General features: G+C 40.2%; 2 protein-coding genes across 3 annotated transcripts; one reads left to right on the top strand and one right to left on the bottom strand.

Annotated features, from left to right (window-relative positions):
- The first annotated feature begins 3411 nt into the window (after positions 1–3411).
- On the top strand, positions 3412–8052 carry LOC137940310 (serine/threonine-protein kinase Nek6). Of its 2 annotated transcripts, XM_068785291.1 has the most exons (15): positions 3412–3428; positions 3567–3621; positions 3982–4106; positions 4436–4502; positions 5006–5071; positions 5187–5230; positions 5405–5450; positions 5544–5624; positions 5881–5923; positions 6020–6069; positions 6144–6225; positions 6319–6368; positions 6455–6528; positions 6644–6695; positions 6791–8052. In XM_068785291.1, the coding sequence occupies exons 3-15, from the start codon at positions 3988–3990 to the stop codon at positions 7940–7942; spliced, it is 1926 nt and encodes a 641-aa protein (XP_068641392.1). In that variant the 5' UTR covers positions 3412–3428; positions 3567–3621; positions 3982–3987; the 3' UTR covers positions 7943–8052. The 2 variants fall into 2 exon arrangements, with proteins under 2 accessions (XP_068641392.1, XP_068641391.1); XM_068785290.1 differs by lacking the exon at positions 3412–3428 and having other exon boundaries at positions 3522–3621.
- A 90-nt stretch (positions 8053–8142) lies between these two features.
- Positions 8143–9221, bottom strand: LOC137940311 (uncharacterized). The gene has a single exon (XM_068785292.1). The coding sequence runs from the start codon at positions 9178–9180 to the stop codon at positions 8299–8301; it is 882 nt and encodes a 293-aa protein (XP_068641393.1). The 5' UTR covers positions 9181–9221; the 3' UTR covers positions 8143–8298.
- Between the last annotated feature and the right edge of the window lie 7317 nt (positions 9222–16538).

The following is a 16538-nucleotide window of genomic DNA, read 5'->3' as shown; positions in this document are numbered from 1 at the left end:
ACTAGTTTTGCACCCAATAATCTATGTTCACACATCATATCCATCACATATCTTTTTCAGCTAAAATCACTTTTTGCTTCTAGCTACTTCTATTCTTAGAAAATATTTAATTGTACCATTGTCCTTAGTCTCAAATTTTTGCTTGAGATGATTCTTCACATCCTTGCTACCTTTAACATCATATCTGTTAAGCATAATATCATCAACATAGACCACTAAAACAATAAACTATCGAAGCAAAATAAATAAGGGAATGATCAAGATGGCTTCTAATGAACCCAAACAACGTCACCACCTTACTAAATTTCTCAAACCATGTTGGTTGTTCTATTTCAAACCATAGGAGTGGGGGGGGGGGGGGGTTGCAGATCAGCTAATACCGAGCAACTAAGGCATTAATCTCCTCAACCTTGGCATTTTTCCACTCTGGAGAAGTTAAGGCACCCTACACTTTAGTAGGAATAGAAATACCTGACACAGACAAGGCAAATGATCTATACTCAAGGGACAAAGAATCAAAGGATACATAACAAAAAATAGGATGTAGAGTATAAGACCCTTACCTTTGCGGAGATAAATAGGAAGATCAAGGTTATTCACAACAGGATTTGCTGGCATAGAGGTTGATGATGGGAACCATGGAAGAGTAAGAGCTATTGATAGTTGTTCTTGTCCCTTAATTGGTGATGACTGCATAAGCGCATGTCTCCCTTATAATGGCTTTTGTGGTCATTGATTAGTACTGGTGCTTGGGACATTGAGAACTAGAATAGGTAAAGAGGACTCAAGAGAGAGACTCCTTCCAGAGGAAGTACCTCAAGACAACAAAAAATAAGGTGTATTCTCAAGAAGGTAACATTTGCAAAGGCTTACACTTTTCTAGATGTCGGATCATAATACCGATAACCTTTCTGTCATGGAATCCTAGGGAAACGCATTGAATAGCTCCAAGAGACAATTTATCAATATGTGGACCATCACAATGAACAATACAAACATAGCCAAAAGCTTGAGGAGGTAAATTAGATAGCTTACTCTTAAGTTTCAATAGATGCATAAGAATGCAACCACTTAACACAAAAGATGACATGCTATTAATCAAACGCTATATTAAAAGATGTGAGAACTGCATCTCTCTCCCCCTAGAATGACTTTAGAACATTCATTTGGAGCAAAATTGTTCATGCAATTTCAAGCAAATGTCAATTCTTGCATTCTGCTACTCCATTTTGTTGGGGTGTACACAGGATGTTTGATGAATGATGTCATGCATAGTGCAAAAAATGGAGAATTTATTGTTAGTAATTTCAAGGCTATTATCTGAACGAAAAACATGGACGGAAGCACCAAACTATGTTTTTATTTTAGCATAAAATTTGAGAAATATATCGAATACTTCAATTTTCTCCTAAAGGAGCTACACACAAGTAACATGACTATAATCATCTATAAATATCCAAAAATGCTAGAAACAAAATAATTTAGTACCCGAGATGGGCCCATATATTAGAATGGACAAAACAAAAAGGATTTTGACTCTGCCAACTACTTAAGAGGAAACCAAATGCGGTAGTGCTTCCTTAGCTGATGTGACTGATAATCAAATGAAGTATCTGAAGGTGTAGTAGGAATGAACTGATGTGGCTTGGACTATCGATGGATGTCCCAATTAAAAATGCCATAAGTAGGGAGAGGATACGACCTTTAATGCAACAAAAAAAATTTCGGGAACAATGTCAAGATAGTATATCCCATCACTCTCATTCCCTGAACCAATCTTCCTTTTCCTTTGCAAGTCCTGGAATACACAATTAGATGGAAAAAATGTGATGGAACAATTGAGTGACTAAGTAAGTTTGTTGGCAGACAATAATTTGATAGGGAATTTTGGAATATACAATGAAAAATTTAATGAAATGGCAGATAAAGGTGAACATCTCCTCCACCAAAACTGATGAAGTAGAACCATTAGTCAATGTAACTAGCTTATAAGACAAGGATGGAGACACATTTGAGAAAATAGAAAGACATAACTGACATATGGTTGGAGGCGTTGGAATCTATCACCAAGATGAACGAAAGGAAACATGAAGTGCAGACATACCTGAGTTGGCTTTTGATGGCTCAAGGATGCTTGAGAAACTACAATAGTCCATGCTAGTTGACCCAACTGTTGCAATATCTTTTGTAGTGCCTCTTGTATGCTGCCAGACCCAGTCTCACTATTCACTTCTTCACTTTCTACAAAAACACTTGAATTAGCCCAAGCAGGCTTTCCAAATTTGTCCCAGCATTTGTTTGAGAAGAGATTAGATCTACCACAATGCACACATCTTCTATTTCCACCACTAAGAAGTAGAAGAAGAGATATTAAGGGCAGCATCAACACCAACATTAGCTTTACCATTTCTCATTACTTCCCCGAAGAACTCTGTTATAAACTCTCTGATCACCATCATCAATCGGTCTCTTTACTTAGATAACATCGTACTTTGGTCCCAACCGATTTAGAAACCAAGTAACTTGAATATGAATTTTCTCTTAGAAGCTCAATAGCATCGGTAGTAAATGGATGAAATGTGTTAATCTCTTGCAAAAGGCCGGAACTGAAGACATTTCAATTTTCTTTTTCCTCTTATCCATTTTAATTATGGATAACCAACTACCCATCAACTGTTTGTAAAAATATTCCCCAACATTCACGTCTGAAAAGCAAAAAATCAAAACCGAACCAACAACCCCGCCTGAACAAAACCTTAAAAATGGATCGGCCAGGGCGGCGAGCTCGATAATATAATTCCCAAATGATCAACAGTCCTAATCGATGAATTAATTAAAGAGAAACTTGTAGGTGAGCTCCTCACTCCATCAATCATGATGAGCTCCTCTTTTGCTTTCTCGTCTTCCTCGGCCATCATCCCCCACCCCACCCCGCACTTTCTCTTAAATTTCAATTTCTTTATCCTTAACCTTCCTCCTCCTCTCTTAAATCATCCTCTTTGCTGTAAAGCGAGGGCGTAAGAAAAAGCAGGTGGCTTCATGAACATTTCCGGTGGAGTGGGCACGTGGTTCTGCAAGCCTGCGACCCAAATGGCTGGAGCTGGAGGACCCGCTCTGTGGTGCACGTGCGCGCCCCGAGTTCTACCGACTCTCGCTGAGTGGGTCCGTCCGTCTGCCACGAGATCAGCGGACTGGACCCGAGAGAGAAGTAAAGATTAAAGAATCTGGGGATGGCTGGTCGCTGTCGTCACCATCCAATTTCGCGGGGAAATCAAAATGCTCCAAATGCAAATCTTTGCGGTTGATGATGGAGACGTTCTAACTCTGTCGTAAAATGACGTTTCCGGCTGAGATGCGGGGCGCCGGCCGGATAATTTGTTGGTGGGATGATAATTATCTGAGGGAGAAAACTGCAAACTCAAGCAAAGGTGCCTTTACCGGTGCTTCGCCTTTTCGGTTTTGCTTTTGTTTTCAGTTTCCCCCCTTTTGTTTTTCAAATCCTTTTCCGGCAAGCTTTATTCCTTTTGTTTCAATAGCATGCCTTCTCCTTCTTCTTCTGCCTCCAGAGTTCTCCCCCCTCGGAAGACCGGCCCTCGCGGTGTACTGGACGGCGGATACACTGTAATATCTCTTTTCTCTGTTGTTTTAGATAACAATTGTTTTAGGATAAAACTGTTCAATTCTGGTGTGGAATTTACGGAGCTTTTATGAGCCAAGGACATTGGATTGAATAGCCTGAGGCAACTTCATGTTTCTGGCATGATGATTGAATAAATATTCGTGTTCTTATCCGCCATACTGTTTCTCCAGCAGATCAGAAGCTTTTACGGAGCTTCTGAGAAATCTGAAATTCATTTATTGCTACGGGTCTGAAAGCTGGAAGCCGGGTTTAAGTCGCAATGTGATTATTTAGTGGTGGTCCGTTGGCGTGTTTCTCACTTTCGTACTGTCATTTCTCTTGTTTCTTTTTCTGCTTTGCAGGCATCGATGGAGAACAGGAAAGAGGAAGTGAAATCAAAGATGGAAGAATATGAAGTGATAGAACAGATCGGCCGAGGGGCTTTTGGAGCGGCTATACTCGTTTTTCATAAAACGGAGAAAAAAAAGTATGATCAAACAAAACTTTCGATAGTTATTTTCTGCTGTTTTTCCTGTTTCCTCCTGCTACTGTTTGGCCTCGTGTCGGGAAGAAAAAAACTGGCACGATTGTCCTCCGCTCGTTTTGAACAAAACGACTGAAATTCTTTGTTTTCTTGCAACCACAAAAGCACCTTGGTAATTTTTTTTTTTAATTTAAAAGTACACCCTGTTTCTCCTGAACTGACAATTGCCCTTTATTCAGCATTATCGAAACTTAAGCTGGTTTTCTTTAAAGCTTCTGAATTGTAATCGACGGAGGAGTCTTAATGTTATGTAATTTTTACATCTTTTCTAGGTACGTTTTGAAGAAGATCCGTTTAGCCAAGCAAACGGAGAGGTTCAAACGTACTGCACATCAAGAGGTACATACATCATCGGCTCATTAGAATACTCTTGACTAATCAGTATGGAATTCGTCTGCCATTTAAATGGTTAAAATTCCTAGTACTGTTTGTTCATAGCCGAGGTAAGAGACTTCTCGTTACTCAAAACGACAAAGATAGGAATCTTCTCAAGTTTCTCTAAAGCTACCTCACCGTAAGTATTTCTGTCCAGTCCAGCTTCTTCACGTTACCGACAAAACATTGGAGGAGCTTTTTTGGGTACTCTTAACCTGTTATGGTATTGGAAACATTTGGCTGAGCTTGACAAAACGAACGTTTACAGTGGATTCGCTTACCTACCCCGTTTCTTTGGGCTAAATATTCTGTAATGTCAAGATCAACGAAAACAATTGTCATCACGAAGCACCGCCCGGGCACTATTTGGGCTTATTACGGTGTTAAAAATATCAATATCGACCTGTATTTTCTTTCCTTTTCTTTATCTAAGATGAATCCAAAGCGACAAGCATCTTATTTTGCAGATGGCTTTGATCGCCAACCTAAGGAATCCGTACATAGTGGAGTATAAAGATGCTTGGGAGGAAAAGGTCAGTGAGAGTTTTAAACTTTTAAGTAGGTATTTTTTACTTTTGACATGAAAGAGAGATCTGGTCACCTGCTGCGAAGCACTGCCTTGAATCGAATCTTGGTTCTTATCTGCAGGGGTGCGTCTGCATAGTGACCAACTTTTGTGAAGGAGGAGATATGTAAGAAAACCAAACTTTCTTTTAAAAAAAAAAAAACAAGTTAAAATGTTTTCTTCATCCGGCAATAATGCGATTAGAACTAGTCATACAGCCATTTTTTATACTAAAAATATAGACTGAATCAAGGAGCTGTTATGGAGAAGCTTACAACAATTAACGGTTTTTGTAAGTCAGGGCTGAGATTATAAAAAGGGCGAAGGGGCATTTTTTCCCCGAAGAGGTAATATATTAAAAAACATATGCATCTGTTTCCTCTTTCCTGTGACTAATACTTATGTTTTGGGCGTTTTGGTTGTTCTGTAACTTCATTCAGAAGCTCTGCAAATGGCTGACCCAGCTGCTGTTAGCTGTGGACTACCTTCATTCTAATCGTGTACTCCATCGTGATCTCAAGGTATTTCTTTTTTCTTTTTTTAACTAGTGTATCAAAGGTATTTTTTTCAATGGAGACAGCTTTTTACTAAGGAACACCAAGATCAAAAGGAGAGATCACACTGATGGAGCAAACAAGCAAGAATCTGTCATAAATCCATCATAGACGTACTCAGATTTCCTTGTCACCTAAACCTCCAGATTTCAGTCGAATCATGCTACTTAGGTGTATTTTGGACCACCGATTTTTTAACATATTTTGAATGATTTGGTTTCAGTGCTCAAACATATTTCTTACAAGGGACAATAACGTAAGACTTGGTAAGAAATATATAGATATCGTGTCTCTTATCACTGCAAATTTACAATTATTGACAGACTTAAACTTTCATTACCGCTTCTCTTATTTGAGTTCAGGTGACTTTGGACTTGCTAAGTTGCTTAGTTCTGAGGATCTCGCCAACTCAGTATGAACCATTGCCAAGACTCATTTAATTTCTTATGTACTTAATGCTGCACTAACTTTAGAGTTTCTTAACAGGTCGTGGGTACTCCAAACTACATGTGTCCTGAGCTACTAGCTGATATTCCTTATGGGTATAAGTCAGACATTTGGTCGCTAGGTAAAATCTGAACACCCTCATTACCTTCTTTTAGACTGGAATCTATCCAACCTCACAGTGCTTTTTATTCTTCTGTTTCAACTAAAAAATCAGGTTGCTGCATGTTTGAAATGGCTGCCCATCACCCTGCATTCAAGGCTTCTGTAAGTCTTAGTTTGCTTTATATTCCAAGAGCAACCCTTTTGGTTTTGCAAGTCTAATGAAGTGAACTTCATATTGCACCAAACAGGACATAGCTGGACTGGTTAGCAAGATTAATAGATCAACAATTTCTCCCCTGCCTACCATATACTCCTCCTCAATGTAAGCTTTAACGAGTTTCAAAGACATTCAAATTCAATTAGAAAAACATAATAAACTCTTCCCTACATCATGGGCTTTGGTTTACTAACCCTGGCAGATTTTTTCCCCATGACAGGAAGAGGTTGATTAAGAGTATGCTGAGAAAAAACCCAGAGCACCGACCAACTGTGAGTCCAAAGCAAATTTCAAATTCACCATTCTTGCTAATGAGGTTTAATGCTGTTCACAAATGTTGCCATCTAACCTAAGTATTCAATTATAGGCTGCTGAACTACTAAGGAACCCACATTTACAGCTCTATGTAGCCAAATGCTGCAATCCATCTCCTGTCTTTCTTCCAATCAAAATTGGAAATACTAGGGAGAAAGCAAACATAAGTCAACCTTCTAGCCAGTCAAGTGGGGGCAAGGGCGACCATAGCAGTGAGTCAAGGGAAGATGCAGGAATTGATTCAAAACCCATGAAGCAACTGAGAAGAACGGCCGATGGACATCCACAAAGTAGATATCAAAGTCACTTGGCAGCATTTTCTACTCCTAATGGAGATGAAGTTGAGACTAAGAGGGTTGATCCTGTACCAGGTGGATATCTTGATATAAAAGAAAAACTCATTGATACTAAAGCCATTACTCAATATGGGGATGAGCAACAAAAGTCTTACCATGACAACAGTTTACAGAGATCTGTGGAAAAGACAGAACCAAGATTACATCAGGAGAATACGGTAACTGCTTACAAGGAAGATGAAGAAGTCTCTGCCACTCTTAGACACTACCAACAAGTGCAAGGAGCTGAAGTAGAACTACGAAGTGCAACAACAAAGAAGCTCTCTAAGTTGGATAACACAATGGTTGTGAAAGGAGTATGTCCTCGGGATGTTGAACAAAATTCTCCAGCAGACTTATCATCTACTAAAATCACATCAAATGGGTGCATTGAAAGCAACCAACTTCCAGTTTTGCTCAAGGATTGCAATAAAGAGACAGAGAAAAGTACTGAACAGTATAACGTGAAGCAAACAAAACAATCTAATATGGACCAGCCTACGGCATCACTTGGTGGAGATGAGGTTAACATGAAGAGGATAATCCCTAGCACTTGTCAGCAAACTTCAAGATTGGATACGGATGAAGTGGCAGTGCTGATGGAAGACACCTCATCAGCAAGCACCCTGACAGTTCTCCACGGAGATGAGGCACACACTGAGTGGGATAACCTCAGCAGCTTCCAACAAAGGTCTAATGCACTGGAATCCTTACTGGAGCTTTGTGCACGACTGCTTCAGCAGGAAAGGCTTGACGAGCTTGCTGGTGTACTCAGACCATTTGGGGAAGAAGCAGTGTCGTCCAGAGAAACAGCAATCTGGTTGACAAAGAGTCTAATGCCTGTTCCTAAGTTTGGAAATGGCCCCTAAATCCCGTGGACGCTATAGAATGTGTGGAAGTAATTTCCAGTGTGAAGATGTCCATACGACTACCTGTACAGTTGGCATGTGGTATTTGTTTAATTTGCTTGATTATGGTTTCCTGTTTTGTCAAAAGAAAGGTCCCTCCGGAGCAGGGATAGCTAGAGTTTCAAGTCTCCAAATTCAAGAGTTGTAGCAACCAAACTAAGAAAAAAAAAAGCATTCAAGAGTTGTAATTACCAAGCTAACAGAAAAAACACGAGTCTTGCTGGAAGAAAAAAACTGAAACATTCAAACAAGCAACTTCCTCTCCTTTAAAAGAAAAAAAGCAAAGCGCAACAGAATGATCTCTGTGGGATGGATTATCACTCTGTTAATCCACCTCTAATTGACCAAATAGCAAACGACATGCCGAGTGAAATGCCCAGAATGCAAAAAACTGTGATTACACGAGCCCTTAGAAACAAAAGATTAAAGCACTTTGAAATTTGCAGAGAGAGAGTGAGAATCTGCAACCGACCTTGTTCTTCCATCTTCCTAAAGAATCTCATTGGTAAAACGCTTCGCCTCAGCAAAAAGGCCAACGCGAAGGGTAATGAGAAAGCTGAAAAACTCTGAATTGAAACTTCAGTAAGCGGAGAAGCTTTGGTGGTATACGCAATCCAAGCTCCACACCCGAGTTGTGCAAGACCCAAGAGAGCCATCGATTTGCTCAAGTTATAGACAGTCTTTTGGAGATTATCCAGAACTTCCCGGGTTTCCTCGGCTAGGGCGGACAGGTCGCGTTCCACCGTAGGTCCCTCGATCTCCTGGTGCTTGAATGCGGGGTTTTGGCTAGGGTACTGCGGCGTTTCACTCTCGCGTCCAGGTTGATCGTGATCTGAAGAAGATGAGAACGGTCGAATGAAATTGGCTACCGGACTTGAACAAGTCTGAGGCTTGAGGAGAATCGGCGAATTCGAGTAAGATCTGACGACACTAGGCTTAGGGTCTGCCGCATGTTCTTCAGAAGTTCTCGTATAAAAACTCGAATAAGTTCTGCTATCCTGTAAAAGGATCGGAGGTCTGAAAAACCCCGAAAAAGAAGTAAGAAAACCACCATTATCATTTCTAGGATTGTCCCGTAATAGCTCTGCGGCTCTGCAAATGTGGAAAGTGTAACGGCGATCTGCCGAAAAAAGATGACTAGGGCAAATAGGAGCAGAGGTGGAGGACGCAACAAAGATTTTACTGAACCTACGAGCCATCTCTTCACAGATTTGCTGCTGTCTTGCCTGGACTAAGGGAAAGGAAGGGAAGGGAAGGGAAGGGAAGGGGAAGCTGATTTTCGTTGAGGCTTAAAATCCTAACAATCCCACAGTACGAGCTAACGTGTTGGCCCAGTGGGCCTTCACAATCGTTGCAAAAATACATTGAGTGCGTCAAATCGATTCAATAGTTTAATGGGCCCATTTTTATTCAAATTAGAGAAGTGTGTTCTAAAAGAATAAATTATATTTTTTAAAATAAAATTTAAAACAATAAATTAACCATAGTGGTAATTTTAATAAATTTTAAATTATATTTACTTGTATTTTCGTCACGCACGACATAGTATTCTTCAGGAGCTGTAATTGATGTTTCAGAGTCCCTTTGGATCAAAATCTCAGACAATTGAAGAGCATTTCAGACACGAAAAGACAGAGATGATCCGTGCTTTCATATAAATTTTTAAGTTTTTAACAACCATGAAAAGGGAAAGAACGCCAGTGCACCTTCACATGAAGGCAAAGAAACAAAGGATGGGATATCGAAGGAAGAAGCCATTACGCTACCCCGAAAGCCAGCACCGATAGGAGGAGGGAGTAGCAGAGACTGGCCCCAGAAATGGGCAAGAGAATGGCAGCAGCGGTTTCCATCCCCGGAGACGAAGGAGCTTTCCCCTCAGTCGAAACCACCGATGCAGTAGAGTAAACAACTAATGCAGCAAGATAGAGAAGAACGGTTAGCTTCAGTGAACGTGAACCCATCTCTAGGCTTAAGCAGCTGTGGCATCACTAGTGTTGCCGGAGCTTATATACAAGGAAAGAGCCGTAACGGCCGGAACTGAGCGGACTCGCACTAAGAGCGACGATCGTTACTGCCGGCGCGGGTCCGTCCATCTGCCGAACGGAAACGGTTTATTAATGGAAGATATAAGATTAGGGTAGGAAACTGAACCATCATCATCCGTTGCTGTTTAGTACAAATTCACTGTCGAGCCCCGGAAGGCCTTAATAAAACAGAGGCGGTTCTATCTTATCAACTGCCTTCTCCAAACAGCCATTTTAGATTCTGATGTAAAAATGTGTTTGCAGTATAGGGTGATCGGAAGAAATAGATTGTTTATCTGTGATTGTATTCCGTGATTTCATTCCTTAATTTTAGGATCTAAATTAATCCTAAAATCGGTTTGTAATGTATTATAAATAGCCTCTTAGACGAAGAAGAATATATCATTGAAAATTATTCTTCTGTTTTACATGGTATCAGAGCGGGAGAAGTTTTTCTGCCATCACCGAAGACAACATAGCAGAAGAATAGAGCAGAAGCTCTACCCCATAGCCGAAACGCACAAAAAGTTGGTTTAAAACCGGTTTCCAAACGTCGCCGCCGCCGCCGCCAACGACCGCATCATCAGCCCGAACGTTGTTGCTGACGACTGCATCACCGAAGACGCTCTATCGTCATCATATCCTCATCTTCGTCCACCACCCACTCCGGCGGAACTTCCGTCGTCGACGATTGCACCGTTAGCCTGCGAGGAAGAGGCGCACGACAGTCTCCTCTGTTGTCGCGAAAAAATTCAGGCTGTAGCCAAAGACAAAGGCAACGCCGAAATAGTTGTCGTCAACGATCAAACCACCAGCCCCATCGCCGAAGGACGGCCGTCGTCGAAACCAGAAGGCATGCTATCGCCGAAGACAGAGACGACCTAGTACGCGAAAAATAATTTTTTCGCTTAACTTAGGTCTGATTTCATTATTCATTATTCTACTGACCCGGACTTGAACTGGGCCACAACCGGACCGGGCCCGAATCGGGTCAGAACATAACCAGACCAGACCGAACCTGAACCTGACCGAAGTAGACCCGAACCAGACCTAAACCCAAACCTGGACCAAACCAGACTACTTCTCGGACCGGACCCAAAATTCGAATAAACCTAGAGACAGACAATGGGGAACTATCGTCCAATCTCTAGCAAAGATATCAATCGAGTATGTACTCACCGCGAGAAGAAAGGCCATTCAAAACAGCGTTGTTACGAGATTTTTGGTTATCCAAAGTGGTGAGACTTCTCAAAAAACCCTCAAAAAAATATTGTTGGGGAAAAACTGTTGTCTACAGCGAATGTTGACCATCGAGGTATTATCGTTAAAGCATCAGTATTCTATGCATATTCTAAGAATAGAACTTGGATTATTGATACAGGTGCATCCGATCACACGATGAGGGATTTCAGTCATTTAAAATTTGTCCTACCGTCTCCTCAATCCATTATTTCCACCGCCAATGGTAGTACCTCTCCTATTACTGGGGAAGGATCAGTTATCTTGTCGAATAATCTTACATTAGATATTGTCCTTGTTGTTCCATCTCTTGAATACAATATGTTGTCTGTTAGCCAAATTACTTCAACTCTTGCTTGTATTGTAACTTTCTGGCCCTCCGTTTGTGTTTTTCAAGACATTCTAACTCGGAAGATTATTGTTTATGGTGTTAGACGGGGCAAACTCTACTATTTAGAGTTAATAAAGAATGGGGGATCAAAAATCAGTCAGGCAAATCAAGGTAGTAGTGAAGACAATGCTCAAGCAACTATATGGTTATGACACCGAAGACTCGGTCATCTTTCCTTTGGTTATCTTAAGAAATTGCGACCATAACTCTTTTCAGGTTTGACTAATTTGGATTTTCATTGTGACACTTGTGAACTGGCTAAGAGCCACATTATCTCTTATTTACCAAATTTGAATAAGATTTTTGAACCTTTCGAGGTGATTCATTCTGATGTTTGGGATCCTGCTGAGGTTCCCTCTATTTCTTGATCTCGATATTTTGTGACATTTATTGATAAATGCACTAGAATGACTTGGGTATCCCTGCTCATAAAAAAGAGTGATGTATGTCTAGTTTTTCAGAAATTTCACCAAATGGTACACACTCAGTACCAGAAGCAGATTCATGTTTTTCAATTTGACAATGGTACTGAGTTTGTCGATGCTTCTCTTAGTAATTTTTTGAACAATCATGGAAGTTGTCATCAGACCTCATGTACCTATACTCCCCAACAAAATGGATTGGCAGAGAGGAAGAATAAACAACTTTTGGAAGTAGTGCGTGTCTCTCTCTTTGGCATGAACATGCCTCGATTTTATTGGGGTGAAGTTGTCAAATTAACTGCCTACCTTATCAATTGAACACCTTCTCAAGTTATAGACTTTCAAACTCCTCAACAAAAACCGCACTCCCTAATTTCCATTCCCCATCTTCCGAATCTTGAACCTCGGGTTTTGGGGTGTACTGTATATGTTCATATCCCAAAAGTCTTGCGAAATAAATTAGATCCATGTGCCAAACGATGTGTTTTTGTCGGCTATTCTGATTTTCGAAAAGGATATCAGTGCTATGATCCACACACCCAAAAACTCCATGTAACTCTAGATGCATTTTTCCATGAATTGAAACCTTATTACTCAGGGGGAATCTCTCGGAATTTTCTTCAAGGGGAGAGCTCAAGTGAAGAGAATAGAGGGGTTGAGTTTATTGAGTTAGAAACGGTAAATGAATTGTTTAATCAACAAGAGAATAGTGGAGCTACTGAGTTAGAGGCAGTGAATGAATTTTTTAACCAACCAAGTCATCTTGATGTGCAACAAGACTGTGCCCCCAACCATGAAGCTGAGAGTGAATCATTAATTGCTCCTGAAGAATCCTCAGAGTTGCCTTTGTCTGCACCTTCAACTGAAGAATCAACCCAGAATGTTCTTCCTCAGGTAAATACGAATCATGTGTTTGATGAATCTATTGAAACATGTGTTCCTACAAAAAATATAACTCTTAGATATCCACAAAGATTGAATAGGGGAATTCCAAAGAAACAGTATGAACCTAATCTTGAAGCCAAGACCAAATACTCAATCAACAACTATGTATCCTCTAATAGGTTGACTAAATCGTATGCATTTATTGTTGATCAAGTATCCAGGGTTTTTATTCCTAGTAATGTGCAGGATGCATTAGCTAACCTAAAATGGAAAAAGGCGATGAACGAATAGATGGAGGCTCTACAAAAGAATGCCACTTGGGAACTTGTTCCCCAACCTAAAGGAGTAAAGACAGTTGGATGTCGATGGGTGTTCACATTGAAACTCAAATCAAATGGAAGTATTGACAGATATAAAGCTCGGCTAGTTGCAAAGGGATATACGCAAAGGTATATGATAGACTATCAGGATACTTTTGCACCAGTAGCTAAGATCAACACAATTCGCATTTTTATATCTATAACGGCAAATTGAGGCTAGCCTCTGCAACAATTCGAAGTTAAAAATCCCTTCCTCAATGGAGACATAGAAGAAGAACATGGAGCTACCACCTGGAGTTAAAATCGTTTCTTTATGTCAAGGTAAAATCTGTAAATTGAAGAAGTCATTGTACGGGCTGAAACAATCACCTAAAGCATGGTCTGGGAGATTCTCGGCTATAATGAAGGAGTTTGGCTATAAGCAAAGTAACTCAGATCATACTTTGTTTATCAAATACAAAGAAGAAAAAGTAAAAACTTTAATTATATATGTTGATGACATGGTCGTGATAGGAGATGACCCATGTGAAATGCAAGCTTTAAAGGAGTATTTAGCAACTAAATTTGAAATAAAGGATCTCGGATAATTTAAATATTTTTTTGGAATTGAAGTTTCAAGATCGAAACATGGAGTCTTCCTTTCACAACGAAAATATGGGTTGGATCTTCTAGCCGAAATCGGAATGCTTGATTGTAAACCGATAGAGACGCCCATGGAAATGAATCATAAGCTTGGAATTCTCCCAGATCAAACCCCAGCATACAAAGGGCGTTATCAACAATTAGTTGGAAGATTAATCTACCTATCAAGGCCCGATGTAGCATATGCAGTGAGCGTTATGAGTGTTTTCATGCATGCACCAAGTGAAGAACATATGAAAGCAGTCAATTGAATCTTGAGATATTTAAAGAGTGCTCTAGGAAAAAGATTGTTATTCTCAAAAAATGGTATATCGAATATTGTAGGATACACATATTTTGATGGGGTAGGTGATCAGACAACCAAAAAGTCTACATCGGGTTACTTTACTTTTGTGGAAGTGAATCTTGTCACTTGGAAAAGCAAAAACCAGAAGGTAGTATCAAGATCAAGTGTTGAAGCTGAATTTCAAGGTATGGCTCATAGTGTATGCGAGTTTTTATGGATGCGGAATATACTGAGGAACTTAGAGATTAAATATGACAAACCTATGAATCTCCACTGTGATAACAAGGCAGCCATAACAATTGTACAAAATTCAGTTCAACATGATCACACTAAACATATTGAAGTTGATCGTCATTTCATCAAGGAGAACCTCGATGCAAAGATTATACAATTTCCCTTTATTCAATCTGATAGTCAGTTGGCTGATATGCTCACGAAGGTAGTATCAGGGAAGACATTTCATGGTATAATTGACAAGTTAGGCATGACCGATATCTATGCACCAACTTGAGGAGGAGCGTTTGCAACTGTATAGCATGATTGGAGGAAATGGATTGTTTCCCTGATCTTGTGATTGTATTCCGTGATTTCATTCCTTGATTTTAGGATCTAAATTTATCCTAAAATCGGCTTACAATGTATTATAAATAGCCTCCTAGACGGAGAAGAATACATCGTTAAATTGAGTCCAAGGCCTTATCCTAAAATGACTAGCCACTTAGGAAACCTTTGTCCCAGCTAATAAATACAAGATCTTTATACTCACTAATGTATGTGGGACTATCCTTTAACATTCCCCCTCACGTGTAGGCACGTGGATAATTTGAGTAGAGGCCCTCACATGGTGGCACATTGAATAATTTTGGGTGGATGCCCACATATGAGAACTTTGCTTTGATACCATATTAAATTTTGGTCGAAGACCCTATCCTAAAATGACTAGCCACTTAGAAAAAAAATTTCCCAGCTAATAAATGCAAGATCTTTGTACTCATTAATGTATGTGGGACTTTTCCTTTTACACTCCCCCTCACGTGTAGGCACATAGATAATTTGGGTAGAGGCCCTTAAGTGGTGGCACGTGGATAATTTGGGTGGATGCTCACGTATAAGAACCTTGCTTTGATACATGTTAAATTGAGTCAAAGGTTTTATCCTAAAATAACTAGCCACTTAAAAACCTTTTTTCCAGCTAATAAATACAAGGTATTTATACTCACTAGCATCCTAGACTGAGAAGAATACATCTATCGAAAATTATTCTTCTATTTTACGATATGTCTCGCCCAAACCTGTCCCGTTTAAAAACAATAAAGATGTGGCAAATCCTCCTGTAGCACCCAGAATTTACTTGATCAGAAGTCATAGAGAGAAACTGAAAAGAGTTACAGCAACTCCTTTTAGGAAACATAAGAATGATTAGTCCTCAGCGTCTACAACATACAAAATTTTCTAGTGAAAAACAAGGCCGTGAATCGTCATCAGAAGAGAACAACCCAGAAACACGTCGGAAATCGTCGAGGAGATGGCAGACCCAGCATCTATTCCTGGCAGCGGAGGGATCTCACTTGCCTCTTGTCCCTTGATTCCCTGTGCAGAAATGAGGATCGCGAAGGAGACGATGGAGAGCAGCTTAAGCGACAGCATGGCCGGAATATAAAAGCTGAAGAGAGGCTCTGCAGGTGTGTGAGTTTAACAAACGACGGGGGAGACCATGGTAGTTTTTTAAAGAACAAGAGAGAGAGAGAGAGAGAGAGAGGAGTATTTGTATAATTGCGTGGGATGGACGGTAGACAGAGAGCATGAGCCCCATGTGGATCGAAAGGAAGCCCTTACCTGTCTGTTCGTCTTCTTCTTCCCGCCTGGTCGTTGGCGACGCCGTTTTGCCGTTTCTTGCAAGTCAAGGCCACGCGGGTGTTGGACAGTGAAGATTTACCAAATCATCTGTGTATAATAGATGCTTGTTTCTTATTCCAGCGAGGCTCCCAGCTGCGAGATCATCTGTGAACCAGAAGACCATGTCGGTGTATATAATCATTCTTCGAATTGTTCCCTGTTCGAGGTCTAACCTGATCCAATTTGAGTTTGTTTCAGAGAACCGGATTTAATTTTGAATCAGGCGTTTTGCACGATTAAGTGGACATGCCCATTTTATCAAGAGATTCAGAAACCATTGAGGAAGCGGGGTTTCCTGGAATCAATTACGATAACAGTGAAAGCTGAAACGAAGAAGATATTTAATACCGCCAAGGCTTTTTCTTATTCATCCATCACAAAACATAACAGAAGATTGATTGATCGTTGTACACAGAGATGTTAAGTGAAAAGAAAGGGGAAATTTTTTTTCT

This window comes from Aristolochia californica, unplaced genomic scaffold, assembly GCF_029961685.1.
Source record: "Aristolochia californica isolate CCGP_79_NKW_82.1479 unplaced genomic scaffold, dmAriCali1.0.hap1 SCAF_9, whole genome shotgun sequence".
In the NCBI taxonomy this organism is placed as follows: domain Eukaryota; kingdom Viridiplantae; phylum Streptophyta; class Magnoliopsida; order Piperales; family Aristolochiaceae; genus Aristolochia; species Aristolochia californica.
The sequence above is the reverse complement of the archived record's forward strand: the minus strand, read 5'-3'. Positions and strand labels throughout refer to the sequence as shown.